Source organism: Leptopilina boulardi, unplaced genomic scaffold (assembly GCF_019393585.1).
Source record: "Leptopilina boulardi isolate dan_hultmark-lab unplaced genomic scaffold, ZJU_Lbou_2.1 LbouV2_223, whole genome shotgun sequence".
NCBI lineage: Eukaryota > Metazoa > Arthropoda > Insecta > Hymenoptera > Figitidae > Leptopilina > Leptopilina boulardi.
In genome coordinates this window covers 2,176,459-2,196,208 of record NW_026137778.1, presented here as the reverse complement: position 1 = coordinate 2,196,208, position 19,750 = coordinate 2,176,459, and the positions used below count along the sequence as shown (strand labels likewise).

General features: G+C 24.4%; 2 protein-coding genes across 2 annotated transcripts in view; one reads left to right on the top strand and one right to left on the bottom strand.

Annotated features, from left to right (window-relative positions):
• The window catches only part of LOC127279787 (neuroligin-1-like), a 104,717-nt gene extending 98,532 nt beyond the window's left edge, over positions 1 to 6,185 (top strand). Inside the window, exon 12 of the mRNA XM_051302356.1 lies at positions 4,638 to 6,185. Within this exon, the coding sequence (XP_051158313.1) occupies positions 4,638 to 5,183 (546 nt within the window). The 3' untranslated portion in view covers positions 5,184 to 6,185. The remainder of the gene's footprint in view (positions 1 to 4,637) is intronic.
• Positions 6,186 to 8,973: 2,788 nt separating this feature from the next.
• The window catches only part of LOC127279790 (G-protein coupled receptor Mth2-like), a 28,004-nt gene continuing 17,227 nt past the window's right edge, over positions 8,974 to 19,750 (bottom strand). Inside the window, exons 6-8 of the mRNA XM_051302363.1 lie at positions 16,703 to 16,887; positions 12,085 to 12,265; positions 8,974 to 10,622 (exon numbers count right to left, since the gene is read on the bottom strand). Of these exons, the coding sequence (XP_051158320.1) occupies positions 10,289 to 10,622; positions 12,085 to 12,265; positions 16,703 to 16,887 (700 nt within the window). The 3' untranslated portion in view covers positions 8,974 to 10,288. The remainder of the gene's footprint in view (positions 10,623 to 12,084; positions 12,266 to 16,702; positions 16,888 to 19,750) is intronic.

Sequence of the window (19,750 nt, the reverse complement as noted above, 5' to 3'; positions counted from 1 at the left end):
CGGTATATTTTTACCAATAGTCTTTTTAGTAAATATATTCCAGAAATTGAAATTATTATTTCGTAAATTGATAAATTTATACGAAAAACCAGAAGTAAGTTAAATCGACGCGCACTTCGTTATTTACTAAATTTATATGAAAATTTGGAAAGATTATTTCGAAATTTGTTAAAATTATACTAAAAATTCGAAGTGGTTCAGTCGTGACAGATGACGACAGAAACACCAACAGATTCTACGCCAAAGTTTTATCTCTTTCTCATCTCGAGGATAGACGAGGATATGAACTTTTAAATGCACACACACACATACACCGCATTGTTTTACATCGATTGGCTTATTTTTATTCCTAACCTATACTAACGATAATACGTATAACATTCGCAGAATAACGCTTCATATACAAATTTACGCTCATGTGAAAAACTGATGTGACCATTCTTATATACTAACCAGACATATTTTTCACCGCTTATGAGAAAGGTGAAATTATATCAAAACATGTTTAAAAATATAAATAAAAATCATTATTTATTGGGAAATAATTAAATGTTTTATTATTTTTTGAAGAACAATTTTTTTTAATGATTTATTGTAAAATCTTCGAAATTAATTATATAAAAGAAATTCAGGTCTGTATCAAGATAATGGTAAAAAGGGGCTTGTCTAAAGAGCTTCGTCAGTCTTCGTTACCACTCGGTGAGGATCGAGCAATTCCGAACGTTCAACTTCGGCAAATTTCGTCGAATCTCGTTAACTTTGATATTTCTTTTTCAATTTTCATATCAAATATATCAAAATCTGAAATAATTATATCATTTTATACAATTCTAATTACGAAATTTGAAATATTTGGTTAGAAAAATTGATAAAGAGGTTATTAAAATTTGACATTTTTGTGTTTCAATAAAAAGATTTCAGATTTCGTAAATATTATATCAAATTTTCTTTCCAACTATATTAAATATTCTTATTTTAATCTCAATCATTCTTAAAAATAGTATCGAAAATCGTTATCATGCCAAAATGTTCCGCAATTGTAACCAAATATACTAAAAAGTAACACCATAATATCAAATATTGCTACAAACTTTCTTTCCGTGTGCATTCTAAATTTTGTATCGTGACTGCCCAAAAATGAAAATGAAACTTGTGGCCGTCAACTTTTTAGACAACTACGCTCCAAAAATTGTATGGCTGCATACCAAAAACGTAGTTTCATAGCTGACCGGTAGAATGCTCCGCAGTCGTCTGTCGAAAATCTGCTACGGTGCAAAAGGTCTCTTAGATTAGTAAAAGGAATTATTTTCTAATTAATATAACTGCTCTTTGAGTAGTCAATTTTTTATTAATTTCTATGATTTTATAGGCTTCAATAAAATTCTTGTTGTAGAATTAACAAGTCGTCTGTAATTAAAACTACTACTTTAAGTAGTAGATTTTTACTATTTTAATTAATTCGATAAACTTAAAGAAGATTTTTGATGTAGAATTTACAAATCGTTTCCAGTTAAAACTACTACTTTAAGTAGTAGATTTTACTACTCAAAGTGGTACAATAGGCTTTAAGAACATTTTTGTTGTAGAATTAACAAATCCTTTGTGATTAAAACTACTACTTTAAGTAGTAATTTTTTACTATTTTAATTAATTCAATAAGCTTGAAAAACGTTTTTGATGTAAAATTTACAAATCGTTTACTACTTAAAGTGGTTCAATAGAGCTTTAAGAACATTTATGTCGTAGAATTAAAAAATCCTTTGCAATTAAAACTATCACTTTAAGTAGTAGATTTTACTGCTCTATGCAATTAAACAACTTATAATATAATTAAAAGATGAAAAATTTACAAGTCAAAACTTAAAAATGATAGTTATAGCAACTAATAAAAGTAGTAAAAATGACTACTTTAAATAGTTAAATTACCAATTGGACAAGCAGAAAGTAGTCTTCGAGTAGTTTGCAGACTGTCGTAGCGAGCGTGCGTGGTTAGTCGGTTAAGGTATCGAATTGCGAGCGTTAGGGTCGAGGGTTCAATTCCCGTCGGTTAGAAATTTTCTCTGTTAGGTACATAATCGTTAGGACATAAAATAAGCGTCAGAATAGGAGAGAGGATGAAAAAGTCAATTCTACTGATAATAAAAAATTATAAATAAAAAATAATTTTATTTTCCTATTTTAAGTAGTAAAATCTACTACTTACATCTTGAGTTGTTTTAACATTTTTAAATTGAGTTAATACAATCACAAAATGTCATTATACCAATTACATTTTTAACTGGTTTAACTATTTTTATATAGGTAGTTATAATAGAACCGTTTAAATTCAGTTGAGGACCTATTGTACTACTCAGAGTAGTTAAAAAGTAGTAAAACCTACTAGTTTTTTTTCAGTGTAGTTTCGCATATATCGTGATCTAATATCGCGAATTCCGTGACTTAGATTCGCGAATTCCGCGATCTACTTTCGTGAATATCGTGATCCAATTTCACGAATTCCGTGACCTAGTTTCACGAATATCGTGACCTAGTATCGCAAATTGTTAAGAATATAATACAACTGTTTCTAAACAATTCTTAAAATTGTTAATAAATTCTTAATTTTAGTTCTGTGTGTCTGCTATAGAATACAAACGAAAGATTTTTAATTTACTTTTATTTTAGTTACATTTCACGATGTTCTCTAATGTAATAATGTTAATTAATATTATAAGTTTCTTTATAAGCATAAACATTTATGTACTTTTTTTATGTAGTCATTTTTTATAAAAGTTTTTTTTTTATTTGCCAGTTTTTATTACTTAATATACCAGTATTAAAACTCCAATAAATGTTTTAATTATTTTTAATGATTATTTTTATTGTTTTTTATTACTTATCTTCTATGTGAAGAAAAATAAAGTTCACAATATTGAAATATTTTTTTTTTATTTTTGTAAATGCAATAAAAGTTTTAATATAAGAGGCGAAAGCATATATATATATATATAGTCAATCGTTCGAGTATTATTGTTTCCAGGACTGCAAAGGGGTTATATGAGAATTTGGAACGAATGATTATGTTCTAAAAATCATTAGTTAGAATTTTTATTTTATCGAATTTTATTTGTCATAATTATTTTTGAGTCGAATTTTTATTTGTTCGAATTTAGTATTTTGCAGAATTTTTATTAAAACGATTTTCTATATTACAGAATTTTTATATAACCGAAAATTCTCTTCACAAAATTTTTATTCGCTCGAATTTTCATTTAACATAATAGGGCATTTTAAAGAATTTTTATTGGGTAGAATTTCATTGCATAGGATTTTCTTTCAGATGAATTTTTATATGTTTGAATTATTATTTGATATAATTTGCATATAACAGATTTTTCGTACTGCAGAATTTTTACTTAACGGTGTTCTGTAATGGCAAGCAGTGGTTGTCATTCAAAATTTGGCTCCTCGCGTAGTTGCATTTAATTTAAAAATGATTTTTCTCTCAACTCGGATAGAAACGGAAAAATCGAAAAAAATACCAGTTATCCTGAAATGTTGTACTATTATTTACGCACAAGAAATTGAAAATTCATTACGATAAACGACGTCAAAAAGTAAAATAAGAAATTTTTTTGTAGCCGTCAGGTGCTGCCCCAGACGGTAAATTTCAGTACTACACAAATGTTTATACTCTTCCCTATTTTACTGCCTGTCGTTTTATATGTGAATAAATTTTTAATTTCTTGGAGGCAAATGAAAGTACACAAACTCAGGATAACTGGTATTTTTTCCGATTTTGCCATTTCTGTCCAAATTGGGAGAATAATATTTTTGAAATTAAATGTATCTCATTTTTAAAAGACAACCACTGCTTACCATTGCGGAACACCGTTAACCGAAAAATCATTTAACAGAATTTCTAATTGATAGAATTTTCATTTGTTCGAAATTGGAAATGGCTGAACAAACAAAGATTTCGGCGCGATTTTTAAAATCAACCAAACAAAAATTATCCATAAAATTATGATTGGTTGATTTTAAAAATCGCGCCGAATCTTTCTATCGATTGTTTGTTCTGCCATTTTCAATTTCAGTCAAATGAAAATTCTATCAATTAGAAATTCTGTTAAATGATTTTTCGGTTAAGTAAAAATTCTGCAGAAAAATCGGTTATTTGGAAATTATATTAAATAATAAATCGAACAAATGAAAATTCTCTGGAATGAAATTCTACCCAATAAAAATTCTTTAAAATGCCTATTATGTTAAATGAAAATTCGAGCAAATAAAAATTCGAACAAATGAAAATTCTGTAAAGTGAGGGCGCACTCACACCTTTTGGCTGTCTGCCTGCAGGAGTTGTCATGGCAACGTGTAGGAGTAACAGAGAGAGAAAATTTAAATTTGTATTTACTATCTCTGTTACTCCTTCACGTTGCCATGACAACTCCTGCAGGCAGGCAGGCAGCCAAAAGGTGTGAGTGCGCCCTGAATTTTCAGTTATATAAAAATTCTGTAATATAGAATTCTAAGCTGAAAATCATAAGATAGAATTTTCAGAACATATTCATGCGTCTCGAGAACTTTATACTATATTCATAACAGTTTCACATGTAATATACTCAACATGTAAAACAATTTTCTTTTTTTTTTAGAACCCGGTAGCAACTGCCTTTGAAATATTCTGGATGATCTTTGAGCCAATTTTGTTTGGAATAACAGGAACGCAAATTAAAATTTCCGAATTGGATGAAAGTACCGTTTATTTGGGAATTGGATGTCTCGCTGCGGGCATTGTCATTCGTATATTGGTGACAATTCTCGTTGGAATTGGTTCAAATTTAAATATGAAGGAAAAGGTATTTATTGCAATTTCTTGGATGGCAAAGGCCACTGTTCAAGCTGCACTTGGTCCTGGTACATTGGATAGCATTGATGATAAAGATGCAGATCAAGTTCATTATGCCGAAACAGTTTTAGCAATTTGCGTTCTTTCAATTTTACTCACTGCACCAATAGGAGCAATTATAATATCTTTATCGGGACCAAAACTTTTGAAAAAGACTTCGGCACCAGTTGCCGTGACAGATGGCTGGCGAACACGTCGACCTTCTATTCGTGACATTTCAATAATCAATGAAGATCCCGACTTGGAAGAAACTGCCGAAAATGTCAATAGAATTGAGAATGGAAAACCCTGATATCAAGTTGATGCTGGATGATAGAAAAATCATTTATAAAAATTCGCGGTTTTACACTGTTTTTGGAGTTTTCTTTTTAGTTTATATATGTATATAAATATATTTTCTATATACACATATTCAGCAAAAAAAAAGGGGAGTTTATTTATAAATCTCGAGATTTCATACTCTGATGACGTTGAATCAAAAAGAGTGAAAATTTATAAATAGTAATTTTTATCAAAAGGTTTTGATTTACTCCCTTTTTTTAAATTCAAAACTCCTTTTTGGAGTCGATTTTTAACTTTAGAAAATTTTACTCCCAACTCCAGTAGTTTTTAAAGAAAAAAAAAAATTGGAATATTTTACAAGTGTATGTATTGAATTGTAATGAACGAAAACAAAATATTCATGTGAGGTTGTAAATGGAATATTAAAAAATGTATCATTTTTTAATCTACAGCGTAATTTTTCTATAACTTAAATTCTAAAATCTTGTATTAATTATTGTAAACAATAATGAAATTGTCAATTACGGTTTTTTATACAGTTATAATAAGGTATAAAATGCTTAAAGAGAATGAGATGAAAATATTGCTTTGAATTTAAATTAGTTTCTTTTAGAAAAAAATTGTAATGTAAAAGAATGAGATTTTTACAAGGTATATATATAGATATATAATTTAGTGGGAAGTTACAAATCATTATTATATGAGTATATCTGGATCTGAACGTGAAAGAAATATCTACGTGAATTAGGGGTGTTTCATCTGGATCATAAAGACTTCTAATTCTTAACCTATTTCCGAGTCTTTATTATAAGTAATACATCTTTTGAAATGAAGCAATACACTATATATATATAAGAGTAGTATCTATGATACTAGATAAATGTATATATTTTTCTTCTATATAAATCTATTATTTAGTATTATATAAATTATAATTAAAAATTTTTAAATTGTCAATTTTAATGTTCTAAAAGTATAATATAAATATGTATAGTGAAATTGCGATAAAACTCTGGAATAAGGATGTGATAATTGTTAAATAAAAATAATTTTTCACTATAGTAGAGTTTTCATTTCTTTTACATTTTAAGGGGAGGAGGGATCACTGAAATTTTAATCTATTGAAATTTTCAATTCAACTATTTTTTTTTCTGACATTATTTATGATCTATTCATTTTTTACGTTCTTAAAATTTTTTAAATAATATTTTTCAACATTTTAGAAATTTTATTTTTTTGCTTAAATTTTAAATTCATACGATTGATTTTATTCGAAATTATAAGAAAGGTGTAAAAAAATTATCGATAAAAAATATTATTTTATTAATTAATTAATTAATTAATTACATTAATTATTATTATACTAGAAAAATTAAACGCGCGCGAGCGCGACAAATTGAGTATTTACTTATTTGTTATAAAGAAATTAAAGATTAATATTATCAATAATAATTTAATTTATTAGAATATTGTTACATATTAAATGATAATAATGAAAATTATATGTTTACAGGCCTCGGATTATACGACTTTTTCCTACTTTTTTTCAAAAATACGACTTTTATCGACTTATTTTAATAAAATGCGACATTTTTTTTACATTTGAAAAAAAAAATGTAAATAAAATACATTTTTTTAGTATAAAATGTAGATCTTCTTCAGATCTTCTTCAATTCAATTATTTAACAAATTTTGAACTAAAATGATTCTTCACTAAATTAATTATTTTTAATAATTTTAATTAAATACATCACAAATTCAATTATATCAAAATTATTTTTCAATTAAAATTTTTATGAAATTTAACAATTGTTTATAATTTTAAAAAAATATCACAATAAAATTGAATTATTTTTTAAAAATTTCAATTCAAAATGAACTAAAATTCAATTATTTCCCGAAATTTTAATTCAAAATCAATTAAAATTCAATAATTATCCAAAATTTTCAATTTAAAATTTAATTATTTAGCAAGTTTTCAATTTAAAATGAAATAAAATTCAATTATTTTCTAAAATTTCTATTCAAAATTAATTATCCAAATTTTCAATCAAACATGAACTTCAATTAAATTATTATCCAAAATTTCAATTAAAATTCAATTATTTCCCAAAATTTTCAATTTAAAATAAACTGAAATTCAATTATTTTCCAAATTTAAAATCAAATAAAATTTAATTATTCTCAAAAATTTGAATTCAAAATTAATTGAATTTTCAATAATTTGAATTTAAAAGCATCTAAAATTTAATTATTTCTAAAATTTTCCATCGTAATTTTTTTTTTTTGAAATTTATTAATTTCAATTATAACTCTAAGGAAATTCAATTATTTTTAACTATTTTAATAATATTCTTTGAAAATTCAACTATTTGAAACCATTTTTCAATTAAAAATGATTTTCAAATTATTGTATTTTGTCTGCATTTTCTAATAAATTTTTAGTGAAATCATCTAAAAGTTTAATTAAAAATCACTTAAAGTTTCAATTAATTTCAAAAATCTCAATTTTAAATCTTTGAAAATTCAATTAAATTTAAAAAATGTTTTCCAAAAATTGTTTGATAAATTATTTTTAGTTCTGTAAATTTTAATAATTGTTTGAAAATTAACAATATCTTTTGAAATTTAATTATTTCTGAAAATTTCAACTTTAACCCTTCGAAAAGGATAATAATAAAAAAAAAAAATTTTATTTAAAAATCTGTAAAATATTTTTGTTAAAATAAAAAAGCAAATCCACTTTTTTTTGGAATATAAATCGACTAAAACGACTTTTTGTGTCTTTGAGTTTATTCGAGGCCTGTGTTTTTATAATTAATATTTAATAGGTATTCGTTGGCCCCTGGTACCTTAAAAATTAATTTTTAAAAATAAATTTTTTTCAAATTACTATCTTGTACGAAATTTCCTGGCGCATCTTTTTTCTCATCATAAATTTTTTGTATTTGTAAACAATTTTTGAATGAATATACAACTTTAAAAAAAATTTCGTTGATAAACGTTGTGTACTTCAGCTTCGTGAATTAAATTTTCGAATTTGGAATTTTAAAGAAACTTATTCCGAAATTAGCAACTTTTTTTTTAAACCTTTTTTTCGAACCTAGTATCATTTTTCATTGTACGAAAACTAATACTCCTGATTTGCAAATTAGAAAACGAACCTTTTGTTTTAAAAAACTAATTTGATTATATTTAATTTTTAAATAAATATTACAACGCGAAAGAGAAACTTCGACAAAACTTTTTTATTTGTACAGAAAACTTAAAATGAAAACTAAGTTTTGGTTATATTATCTTCAAGAGTGTTTTTTTTCGACCCGAATCTCGATTTTGTTATTCTTCGTTACACACGAGTCGGTATAATTATTGCATAAACATGTGACATCTAAAGGTTAAAAATTCTAGAAATATTCCCATTTGTTATGGAAATTTAGAAAAAAAAAACCCGTTGATTTTATCAATTTACATAGTCTAAACCAAATTTTCTGAACTCTAACCGCGTTGGTAAAATTTACAACATTTATGATCAACGATTTAGAAGAAAAAATATATTTTAATTAAAAATAATAATTTTTAACCTGAAAAAATTTTTGCAACGTTTTTTCATCGACAAATTTAAAAAAAGAAACAAATTTGTAGGCAAAAAATTTTATTATTTTTCGCGTGAAAATTTTTTAAAAATTTTTAATTGTTGATCATAATCATTGTAAACGTTTCGTAAAAAAATTGTAGGAACTAGAAAAAAAATGGTTAAAAATTTAATTTCTATAAATATTAAAAATACGGATTATATTTAAAAAAAAAAAGTTTATTTATATATAAAAATATTAACATACTAAAAATACGCAGAATTATAAAACATAAAAACTTTAAAATAAAAATAATACAATCTTATAAGAAATGTCTATAATATATAAAAATATTTTTACTTTTTATAAATGTGTTTAAAAGTCATTTAGTTATACCACATTTGCCATGGCTAATAAATGATAAAATTTAAAATATTAATTTTTTTTTTAATTGCACTTCAGTATAAAATCACTTTTACTATCAATAACAATTTAAAAAAAAAATTATTATGAGTTTTAAGTAAGTAATAAAAAATTACAATAAATTTCGTAGAATTATGCAATTATAATAATTATCATTAGTTTCTTTGGTAAACAATTAATATTCGGCGCATTACATTTCAAAACATTCATTTTACATCAAACATATAATTCTTTTCGCTTACATATATTGTTAAACAAAGACAATTTTACTTAAAAAATTAACATTTATAAAAATATAACATAATAGGTATAAACATATTTTTCTTATGAACATAAATGCTTACAGTATTTTTTTTTTGTCAATTAAAATTGACAATGATTTTTTGCGACGCATAATTATGTTTTAAAAATCATTAGTTAGAATTTTTATTTTATCGAATTTCATTTGTCACAATTATTTTTGAGTCGAATTTTTATTTGTTCGAATTAGTATTTTGCAGAATTTTCATCAAAAAGATTTTCTATATTACAGAATTTTTATATAAACCAAAAATTCACGTCACAAAATTTTTATTTGTTCGAATTTTTATTTGTCAGAATTTTTATTTACTCGAATTTTCATTTAACATAATAGGCATTTTAAAGAATTTTTATTGGGTAGAATTTCATTGCAGAGAATTTTCATTTTATTCTTTCAGATGAATTTTCATTTGTCCGAAATTGCAAATGTCCGAACAAACAATCGACAAAAAAATTTGACGCAATTTTTTAAATTCAACCAATCACAATTTTACGGATAATTTTTGATTGGTTGAGTTTAAAAATCGCATCGAAATAAAAAAAAAAATCAGAAAATTCATCTGAAAGAAAATTCTATGCAATGAAATTCTACCCAATAAAAATTCTTTAAAATTTTGAAATATAGAAAATCGTTTTGATGAAAATTCTGCAAAATACAAATTCGAATAAATAAAAATTCGGCTCAAAAATAATTATGACAAATGAAATTCCATAAAATAAAAATTTTAACTTATGATTTTTAGAACATAATCATGCGTCCCGATTTTTTTTTCATACATTGTATTTTGATTCTGCAATGATTTGTGATACGTTTGGTAAATTATTTGATATCACGAGATATGGCAAAAGTCGTCATTACTGTTGAATTACTGGAGCTTTTCTTCATATTTTTTGGATTACTATTATTGCTTGTGTTACTTGTATGACTTGTTTCATTTTTGTCAAACAATCTCTGGAATAAAGCTTTATAAACTCTTTCTTTCATTATAAAAAGAACAAATATAAAAACACCCTGAAGACAATTAATTAAATCGAAAACTAAAAAGAATTTATATTCCAAAAGACGTGGAACAAAAATATTCAAATAATTTGATATTATTTCACATATCCAAGTTATTCCCATGACAATGAAGAGTTTTACGTTCATAACTAATCTGAAAATAGAAAAAAAAATAATAATTAATATTAAAAAAAAAGTATAATTTTATAAAAAGTAAATTATAATGTATTTTATTTAATTGTATGACATTTTAAATAAATGTTTATATTACAATATATAATATTGACATGATACTAAAATACAAAGGACAACTTTGTTATCTAATTTATTTTATGAAGAAAACTTAAGAAGTTTAGCAACTCGGTTAACACTTGGCAAAGTAGTATTATTTCTAGCACTAGCTTCAGAGTAATCAAGATAGAATCGATCTTCTGCTTTTGTCGTCCCTTCCACACTCAAACAAAATTAACATGGCTTTTCTTCGCTCGAGCAAATCAAAAAGGATTTCCTTCCACGATTAATCTCAAAGAACCTCTGCCAATTTGCAGTATGATTTTTTTTTCTGTGTTCATTTTATCAAACACTCACACTTTGCTTTCTTACAACCAAAGAAAAAAAAAAATATATATATATATCTTGCTAAGCTAAATAAATATTTATTTGTTTTAATTTTAAATAAAAATTTTCTTTGCCATAAATAACATTTATTTGAAAGATATAATATAAATATTTATTTGGTTCTGAAACAAAAATTCTTTTTTTATTAAATTTGATTCAAATATAAAAAAAAATCTCTAGTTACAGGGTCAATAAATTTGAACATACAATTAATTTCAAGGGGTATACAAATAATAAAAAAATGTTTTTGTATTTCAAAAATTTTTATCAACAAATAATCAAAGTCAATTTCAAAGTTTTCTATTTTTATTAATAATTATTATATTAATCTTTAAAAAGTATAAAATAATATCACAAACGAATTTATTCTTTATTTTTTACGTGAATTCAAATTTAAATCGTGATACAATTTATATTACACGGAAATTTTTGTACAATTATATTGAACTGAGCTCCAAATAAGATTTTATTATTTTGACAAATAAAATACTTTCTGTGATCATTTAAATTGAAACGGTTTAAATAAGGGTGATGCCACCCCTTAATAAGAAAATTCGATGAGAATTTACAAAATTTTACAAAAAAATTAAAACTTTTTTTCATTAATATTAAAACATTAAAAGTTTAAACAAAAAAAAAAAGATTAAAAAATCATCTCTTATAGGTCCTTAGAATTTAGATATAGAATTTAATTTTGAACCGAAGAAAATTTTTTTTTTTTTTTTTAATTTTGTCCAAAATTGTATGTTTCAAAGTTAATTTGAACCCTACTTTTAGATTTCTTCCCTCCGTGGGATATTAATACATAATAAAACTTCCCCGAATTGAATTGTGGTTTTCAATTAGACTATATTGTTTTAATTTTATAAAAATTAATGAAAAAAAATGTTTGTTTTTGAAATAAAATAAATTTTCTTGATTCTTATCACTTTATTAATTTAATAATAATGACTTGTCCTAAAGTTCGTAAAATAAAATAAAATCTATGAGACACTTACTTATCCCTATCAGCTTCAAACAGTCGGTTTCTCTGATCGGTGGGTTCCGCCATAACTTTTTTAATCTGACTTTTTACTCTATTATAATTTCTTGACGTCATAATAAAGAATATTAAGTTTATCAACAAAATAATCGACACTGGTCCTGTGAAAAAGATTAGCTCTCCAATACCAAGTCCATCTGTAAAATATAAGTAAAATTACATATTTCAACATATGTTTTTTATACCGAAATTAATTTTTTTTTTCTATTTTTAAAAGTACGATATATGTTCATGATTTCTATAATCTCTCAAACGCCCCTCGTTTCTAGTTTCCATATTGCACATATTTATAATGATTTTAACGTTTCCAATTTTCTTAAACCATTAGTTTTTTTTTTTTTTTTTTTTTTTTTTGTGCAAATTACCAAAATTTGATTCAAGAATTATCATGGGATCAGATCGAATTTCGATTCCATGAAAAAATTCAATTCTTTGCACATATCTCTTGTGATTAAACTTTAATATAGTTTTTCATGAATATTTTTGATATTATATATATATTATTATGTTCCTTATCACAAAACTTCTGCTCTATTTCCTTTATAATGTTATAGACACATTTTTTTATGACAATATAAATAATATCGTTTCATCTTTTTTATATATTAAAATTTATATATATATATGAGAGACAAGAGCCAAAAAGTAAATATTGTATCGATTGATTGACTATTATCGAAACATTTTGATTTTTATCAAATAATTCTTTTTTATGTTCAATTAAATAGTATTTTTGTTTCAAATACTGAAATTAATGATTAAAATACAGATTATTTGGTAGAAATGAAAATTTTTTTCCTCAAGAAAATATGGATTTACCATTATCAAATAAATATTTACTTGAACCAAATAATTTTTATTTAATTTAAATAAATTTTATTTGAACCAATAATTTTTATATTTGAAAATTCGGTAGATAAATTAAAAAATATTTCAAAATTAAAAAAATGGTGGTTATTTTGATAAAAAAATTTTTGAATTCAGAATACAAAAAAGCTCCTTCTTTTTTGTTAGTAAATTGTCTTCATCGTTAAAAAATATTTTCTACAATAATTTAAATAGTGCCCGATACTGGTAGAAGAAAATTTTTTTTTTTTAATTTTCAAATAAAAAATTGAATTTTTCTCAAAAAATACAACAAAAAAAATAATAAAATTAGAAATTCTTTTAAATGATTTTTCGGTTAAGTATAAATTCTGTTTTATGGAAATTCTATGAAATAATAATAATAATAATAATAATTCGAACAAATTAAATTTAAATTCAAAAAATGATTTTTAATCCACAAATATTAAAAAAAAATTTTGTTTCATCCCGTGTGGAAAAAGCCACGATCTTGCCCTCAAGAGTTCGGGGCCCCCGGCGGGGGCCCATGAGGGCTGATCCATATGGCGAATCCATGAGGGGCACCGTAGGGGCCCCGCATGGATCGCCTTCATGATCGATTAGCAAAATTTTCTAAGTCCAAAAATAAAATATTTTTTTATCAACAAAAAATGAATGTTTCCAATGATTCAGAACAACGAAAAACGCGTTTTTAATAAAAATATATTTACACTTTTTTGAAAATTCGCCTGAGATGATTCATGATAATAATCATAAAGCATATAATTAATTATATTTTATAAATTGCATTTGATTGGAAAATATAATTTAATATCTTAACTTTAACTAAATGATGTTAAGCACTTTTCTTTGTTAGGTATTTTTCAAGTTTAAATAGCATCAAGAAGTTAGCATTCGTTTTGAAGTAGCGTGCGTAGCGTAGTTGGTAAAGCGTTAGACTCATAGTCCGTAGGTCGTAGGTTCGATTCCCCCCATGCGTTAGATTTATTTATTTCTCAGGTTTGCGTTTAATCATTAATTCTATGTATGAATTAATTGAAAAATGAAAATATCCGTTAATAGTATGCATAAATTACATATTTTTTAATTTTTTAATTAATTAATTTATTATTACTTTTAATTATATCCGACAGTTAATTAATTAGAACGTTAATTAATAAATTCAATTTGAGTAAGAATTTAATTTAAAATTGAATAAGTATTAAATAAATATGTTATTTATTCATAACTTAAGCTTATTTATTATTAATTAACTTTTATTATTAATATTATTGATTAAAAAACATTATGGCAAACTTGAGGGCAAGATGAGGGCAAACGTGAGGGCCCATAAGGGCGCCCGTAGGGGCACCCTCATGGATCGCCCATGCGGGCGCCCTCATCGATGAGCATGTCGTTTCCATGAGGGGCCCCTATGGATCATCCATATGCGGCCCTCATGGCATGAGGGCGATCCATAAGGGCCCCCGCTGGGGGCCCACATCACTTTTCCACACGGGATAATTGAAAATTTTTCAAATTAATTTAATTTTAAAATTCAAAAAAATATTTTTTTATCCAGAGTATTTAAAAATTAGTATTTTTCAAAAATAATTTTTGTGCTGAATTGTGCTAATCGAGCAAAAACTACTACAATTAAAATGTTTACGAAAAATTAAAAAGTTTTTTAAAAAATTCAATTTTAAAAATTCAAAAATTAGGTTTCGTTATTTTACTCAAAAATATTAAAAAATTATTATTTTTAAAAAACAAATATTGTGTAAAAATTTTACTGGTGTATTGTAGAACTCAGGACAAAATTTAATTTTGAAATGTAATAATTTCTGCATATTTCTGTATTAAAAAAATGTGTTTTTTTTTTAAGTTTTAAAATTAAATTTTTTTGAAAAATTAATTTTTCATAAATGTTATGATTGTTTCTTTTTTGTGCTAGACTTGTAAAATTCAGCACAAAATTTTTTTTTTTTTGGAAAAATATTAATTTTTTTTTGTATTTATGAATAAAAAAAAATATTTTAGAATTTGAAATTGATTATTTTGAAAAATTTTCAATTTTTTTTGTAACTGATATGATTTTTTTATTTTTGTGCTTGACTAGTACAATTTAAATTGAAAATTTGTTTTTCATTATTTATGGGTTAAAAAATCGTTTTTTGATTTTAAATTTTATTTAAAATAAATATTAAAAATAATTTCTTTTTTTTAAACAACAAAATGATGTTGCTAATTTTTTGCACGTTTAATAAAAACATAAAAAAAATAAATTGTAATTTTGTATTAAATAAATAAATAAATGAAAGCTGTTTCGATTTTTTTTTTTCTTTAATTTAGATTTAGATAGAAACTATTATTTAAGAAAAAGCTTTCCAAAGTGGTTTTTACTAGAAGAAATAATACTATCGCTAAGAAGAGGATTTTCAGAGAAATACATTTAGCTTATCTTTTTAAAAATAATGTTAAATTATTTTTGTTACATAATTAGGTGAAAACAAAGATATGAGAAGTTTATAAAATTAAATGTAGATTTTACAACTACAACATTAGCGTGACTTCGTACCAGTAATTAGAGTAAAAGGCATAAATATTCTGACCTATATACATAGTTTAATTAAAAAGAAATTGCACACATTTGTTTATTTTATTTCTATATATTTTATGTTATTATTTATTTATTGCACTTTCAATAGAATGCATCAAAAACAATTTGAAACAGATTTGAAAGTACATTTTGAAGTTTTCTTTTATTTTTTTTTATTGTACATTTTTCATCCTCTTTTCGAACGTTGTTAAACTTCACTAAAGAACAAGTATTTGTTGTCAGCCATTAAAAGAACTATGGTGACGTAAAATATCGAGAAAAAGTTCCCAGTGAAAGCCGGCAATCATTAAAGTTCTTTTTCTTAATAAAAGAAAAATCGGAAAACGAACAATAAAAGACTATAATCGTTTATAAAGGTCAAACGAATATAAAAAAAATAAATAAAATAAATAATCTGATATATTGTTGGGAAAATCGACTTTTAGAAGTGACTTTTTAAGAACTAGGTTTTTAAAATAAAAAAAAAAATATATATACATTACAACACTTAATATTTTTATCTTCAATGTAAGTACAAGTTTGGTAAATTATTTAAATTAAACTTTTTGAATTTCAATTTGAAAGAGGATTATATTTGTATTAAAGAAGTTCTTTTCGAGAAAATGGAACATTTCATTTTAGATCACGAATTTATTATATGTAAGCATCTGCGCTGTGCTCTCTTATAATAGCTTAATGCGCTATAACGTAGTTTCTAACTCCCGAGTCCCTTCGCGGCTTCGGGCATTTAATTAATTTTCCTGTCTTCCTTTTCTATCATCCAACGATTTCTACTCCCAGTCACGGCGATTGAAATACTAATGACTCTCGTTTCACGTTCCGTTCCTCTCTTAATTTAAGTCTAATGACATTTGAATCGGAAAAGCTCGATCGATCGTAGCATAGATTTTCTTCTTAAGAAACTTTTTAATTATATATTAATTGTGCATAAGTTAAGTAACTCTTCATCAAGGTCCACTGTAATATTTTCGTTTCCTTTTTTTTTTTTTGTACTATAAAATCTTTTTTTGATATAATATTAATCAAAATTAAACATAAAATATTTTTAAAAAATCAGATATTTATAGAAATATTTTTTTTTTATCAATTCTCAGTTTCCAATGGTTTATAATTTATTTAAAATACTCACGCAGAAACCAGCATCTATCCACACCAATGCGAGGACGATCCTTGTAATTTAAAATATCAGTGTAATCCAGTAATATGCAGAGAAATGTTACTATACAGGCAACACCCCAAGCATATACGCAATAAATAATAAATCTATTCCTTTGTCCTCTACTTTGAGTAGACCCATTTGGTGATCTCGTACTTCTGCAAAAAAAATGAAAATTTATTTAGTCTTTGATGTAGAGAAATATTTTTTTTTTAAGAATCAGTTATTTTTAGGCATAATTCGTAAGTATTGTTATATAAATATTTATAGTATCAAAAAAAAAAAAAATTTATTTATTTAAACAAATTTCGACGTATGGTTTATTTTTATATATCGATTATTTCGATTACTTCGATATATAGTTTACTTCGATATATCGATTATTTCGATATATCGATTTCTTTGATATACCGTTTACTTTGATATATCGATTATTTCGATATATCGTTTATGACGATTACTTAGATGTATCGATTACTTCGATATATCGAATACTTCGATATATCTATTATTTCGATTACTTCGATATAACCATTACTTCGATATATCGTTTACTTCGACATATCAATTACTTCGATATATCGATTATTTCGATTACATCGATATATCGTTTACTTCGATATATCAATTATTTCGATATATCGTTTATGACGATTACTTAGATGTATCGATTATTTCGATATATCGATAACTTCGATATATCAAATACTTCGATATATCGATTACTTCGATATATCGAATACTTCGATATATCTATTATTTCGATTACTTCGATATATCAATTACTTCGATATATCGATTATTTCGATTACTTTGATATATCGATTACTTCGATATATCGAATACTTCGATATATCTATTATTTCGATTACTTCGATATAACCATTACTTTGATATATCGTTTATGTCGATTACTTAGATGTATCGATATATCTATTATTTCGATTACTTCGATATAACCATTACTTCGATATATCGTTTACTTCGACATATCAATTACTTCGATATATCGATTATTTCGATTACATCGATATATCGTTTACTTCGATATATCAATTATTTCGATATATCGTTTATGACGATTACTTAGATGTATCGATTATTTCGATATATCGATAACTTCGATATATCGATTACTTCGATATATCGAATACTTCGATATATCGAATACTTCGATATATCTATTATTTCGATTACTTCGATATATCAATTACTTCGATATATCGATTATTTCGATTACTTTGATATATCGATTACTTCGATATATCGAATACTTCGATATATCTATTATTTCGATTACTTCGATATAACCATTACTTTGATATATCGTTTATGTCGATTACTTAGATGTATCGATATATCTATTATTTCGATTACTTCGATATAACCATTACTTCGATATATCGTTTACTTCGATATATCGATTACTTAGATGTATCGATTACTTAGATGTATCGATTACTTAGATGTATCGATTACTTCGATATATCGATTATTTCGATATATCAATTACTTCGATATATCGAAATTTTTAATTAAAAGATAAAAACTGATTTTAATGTTACTTAAATAAAAAAGTTACTTGTTACATTGACTTGATATTATTACTTATTACTATATTATTTACACATATAATATTACTTAGTAAAATATTTACTTTCACTTTCTCATTAATAAAATATTTATTCAATAAAACAGGAATTTTAATGAAATAAATTTTTTTTTCACATACATGTATATCGCAGTTTTACATACATACACACTCTTTATTGGTTCTTCTCTGGTTTTAGGAATCCATTAAATAATTAACGATTTTCTCGCAAATTAATATTTTCTCTTAGTTACATAATAATCTGATATCACGCAATGTTTAACAAATGTCAATATATACAGTAAGTATTTTAAGCTTACGTTCTGAAAAATAATTCAAAATTTAACTACAACGTTTGTACATGAATACTATAAATACAAAAACGAACGACTTGTAAAATGTCTCAAAAGATGATACTGAAACATTTACAAATGTCTTTTGTAAATAAGTGTTTAATTTATGCATCTTGAAGACACTTAAAAGTATCTTAAAAATAACCACGCAAATGTCTCAAACGAAGAAACTTGTTTTTATAACTTAAGTTGTAAAATAAAACTAGTTTTACATTTACTATATATAACCAGTTTTTTTTTGTTGATATACAACCATCTTTTGTACTTAATAAAAAATTAATTGTCAACATTAATACAAAAATATATAAGTATACCTATATTTAGCTATAATACGTATATTATTATATATTATATATTTAGCTAATATGAAAATGTATTTAAAAGTCGAAGTAAATAAATCATCAAAATACAGCGAACTTTTTGGACTGTACATTCAAACTTTAAATCTAAATTAGTAAAACCTATAATGTGAGTTATTTATATTTTATTTACTAATAATTGTTTTAAATTCAAATCACATTTATCTAAACCAAAATAAATTACTACATAAAATGCTATGAATTGATTATATTCAGTCTTATTATTTATAATCATTTCAAAGAATATTTAATTACAGGTCGAAACTTTTGAACAACATCAGCGTTAAATATTTACTAGAATAGCTTTATAACTTTTGATGCTTTACAGAAATATTTAACTATTCCAATAAAACTTTTAGTTATTTTAGATAACTTTTCGCTTGCAATTAATTGGAGTAAAAAAGAAAAATTCAACGTTAAATTAATAATTAGCTGACCTGGGGTGCTATATTTTGTAACTTCATTTCACTTCACTTGATATTCACTTTACTTTCACTTCACTTACACTGCACTTTTAATTCACTTGAGACTGTTGAGACTTGAGAGTGTTGAGACATGATATTGTTGAGACTTGATACTGTTGAAACTTGAAAATTGATAAATCGTTCTATATGGTAACCGCTAGGAAACCCTATGATGGAGGCGTACTACACCCAGAGAAAAGATATATTTGTCTCAGAGCCAAGTAAATTTTTATTTGTTTCAAATAAATATTTAT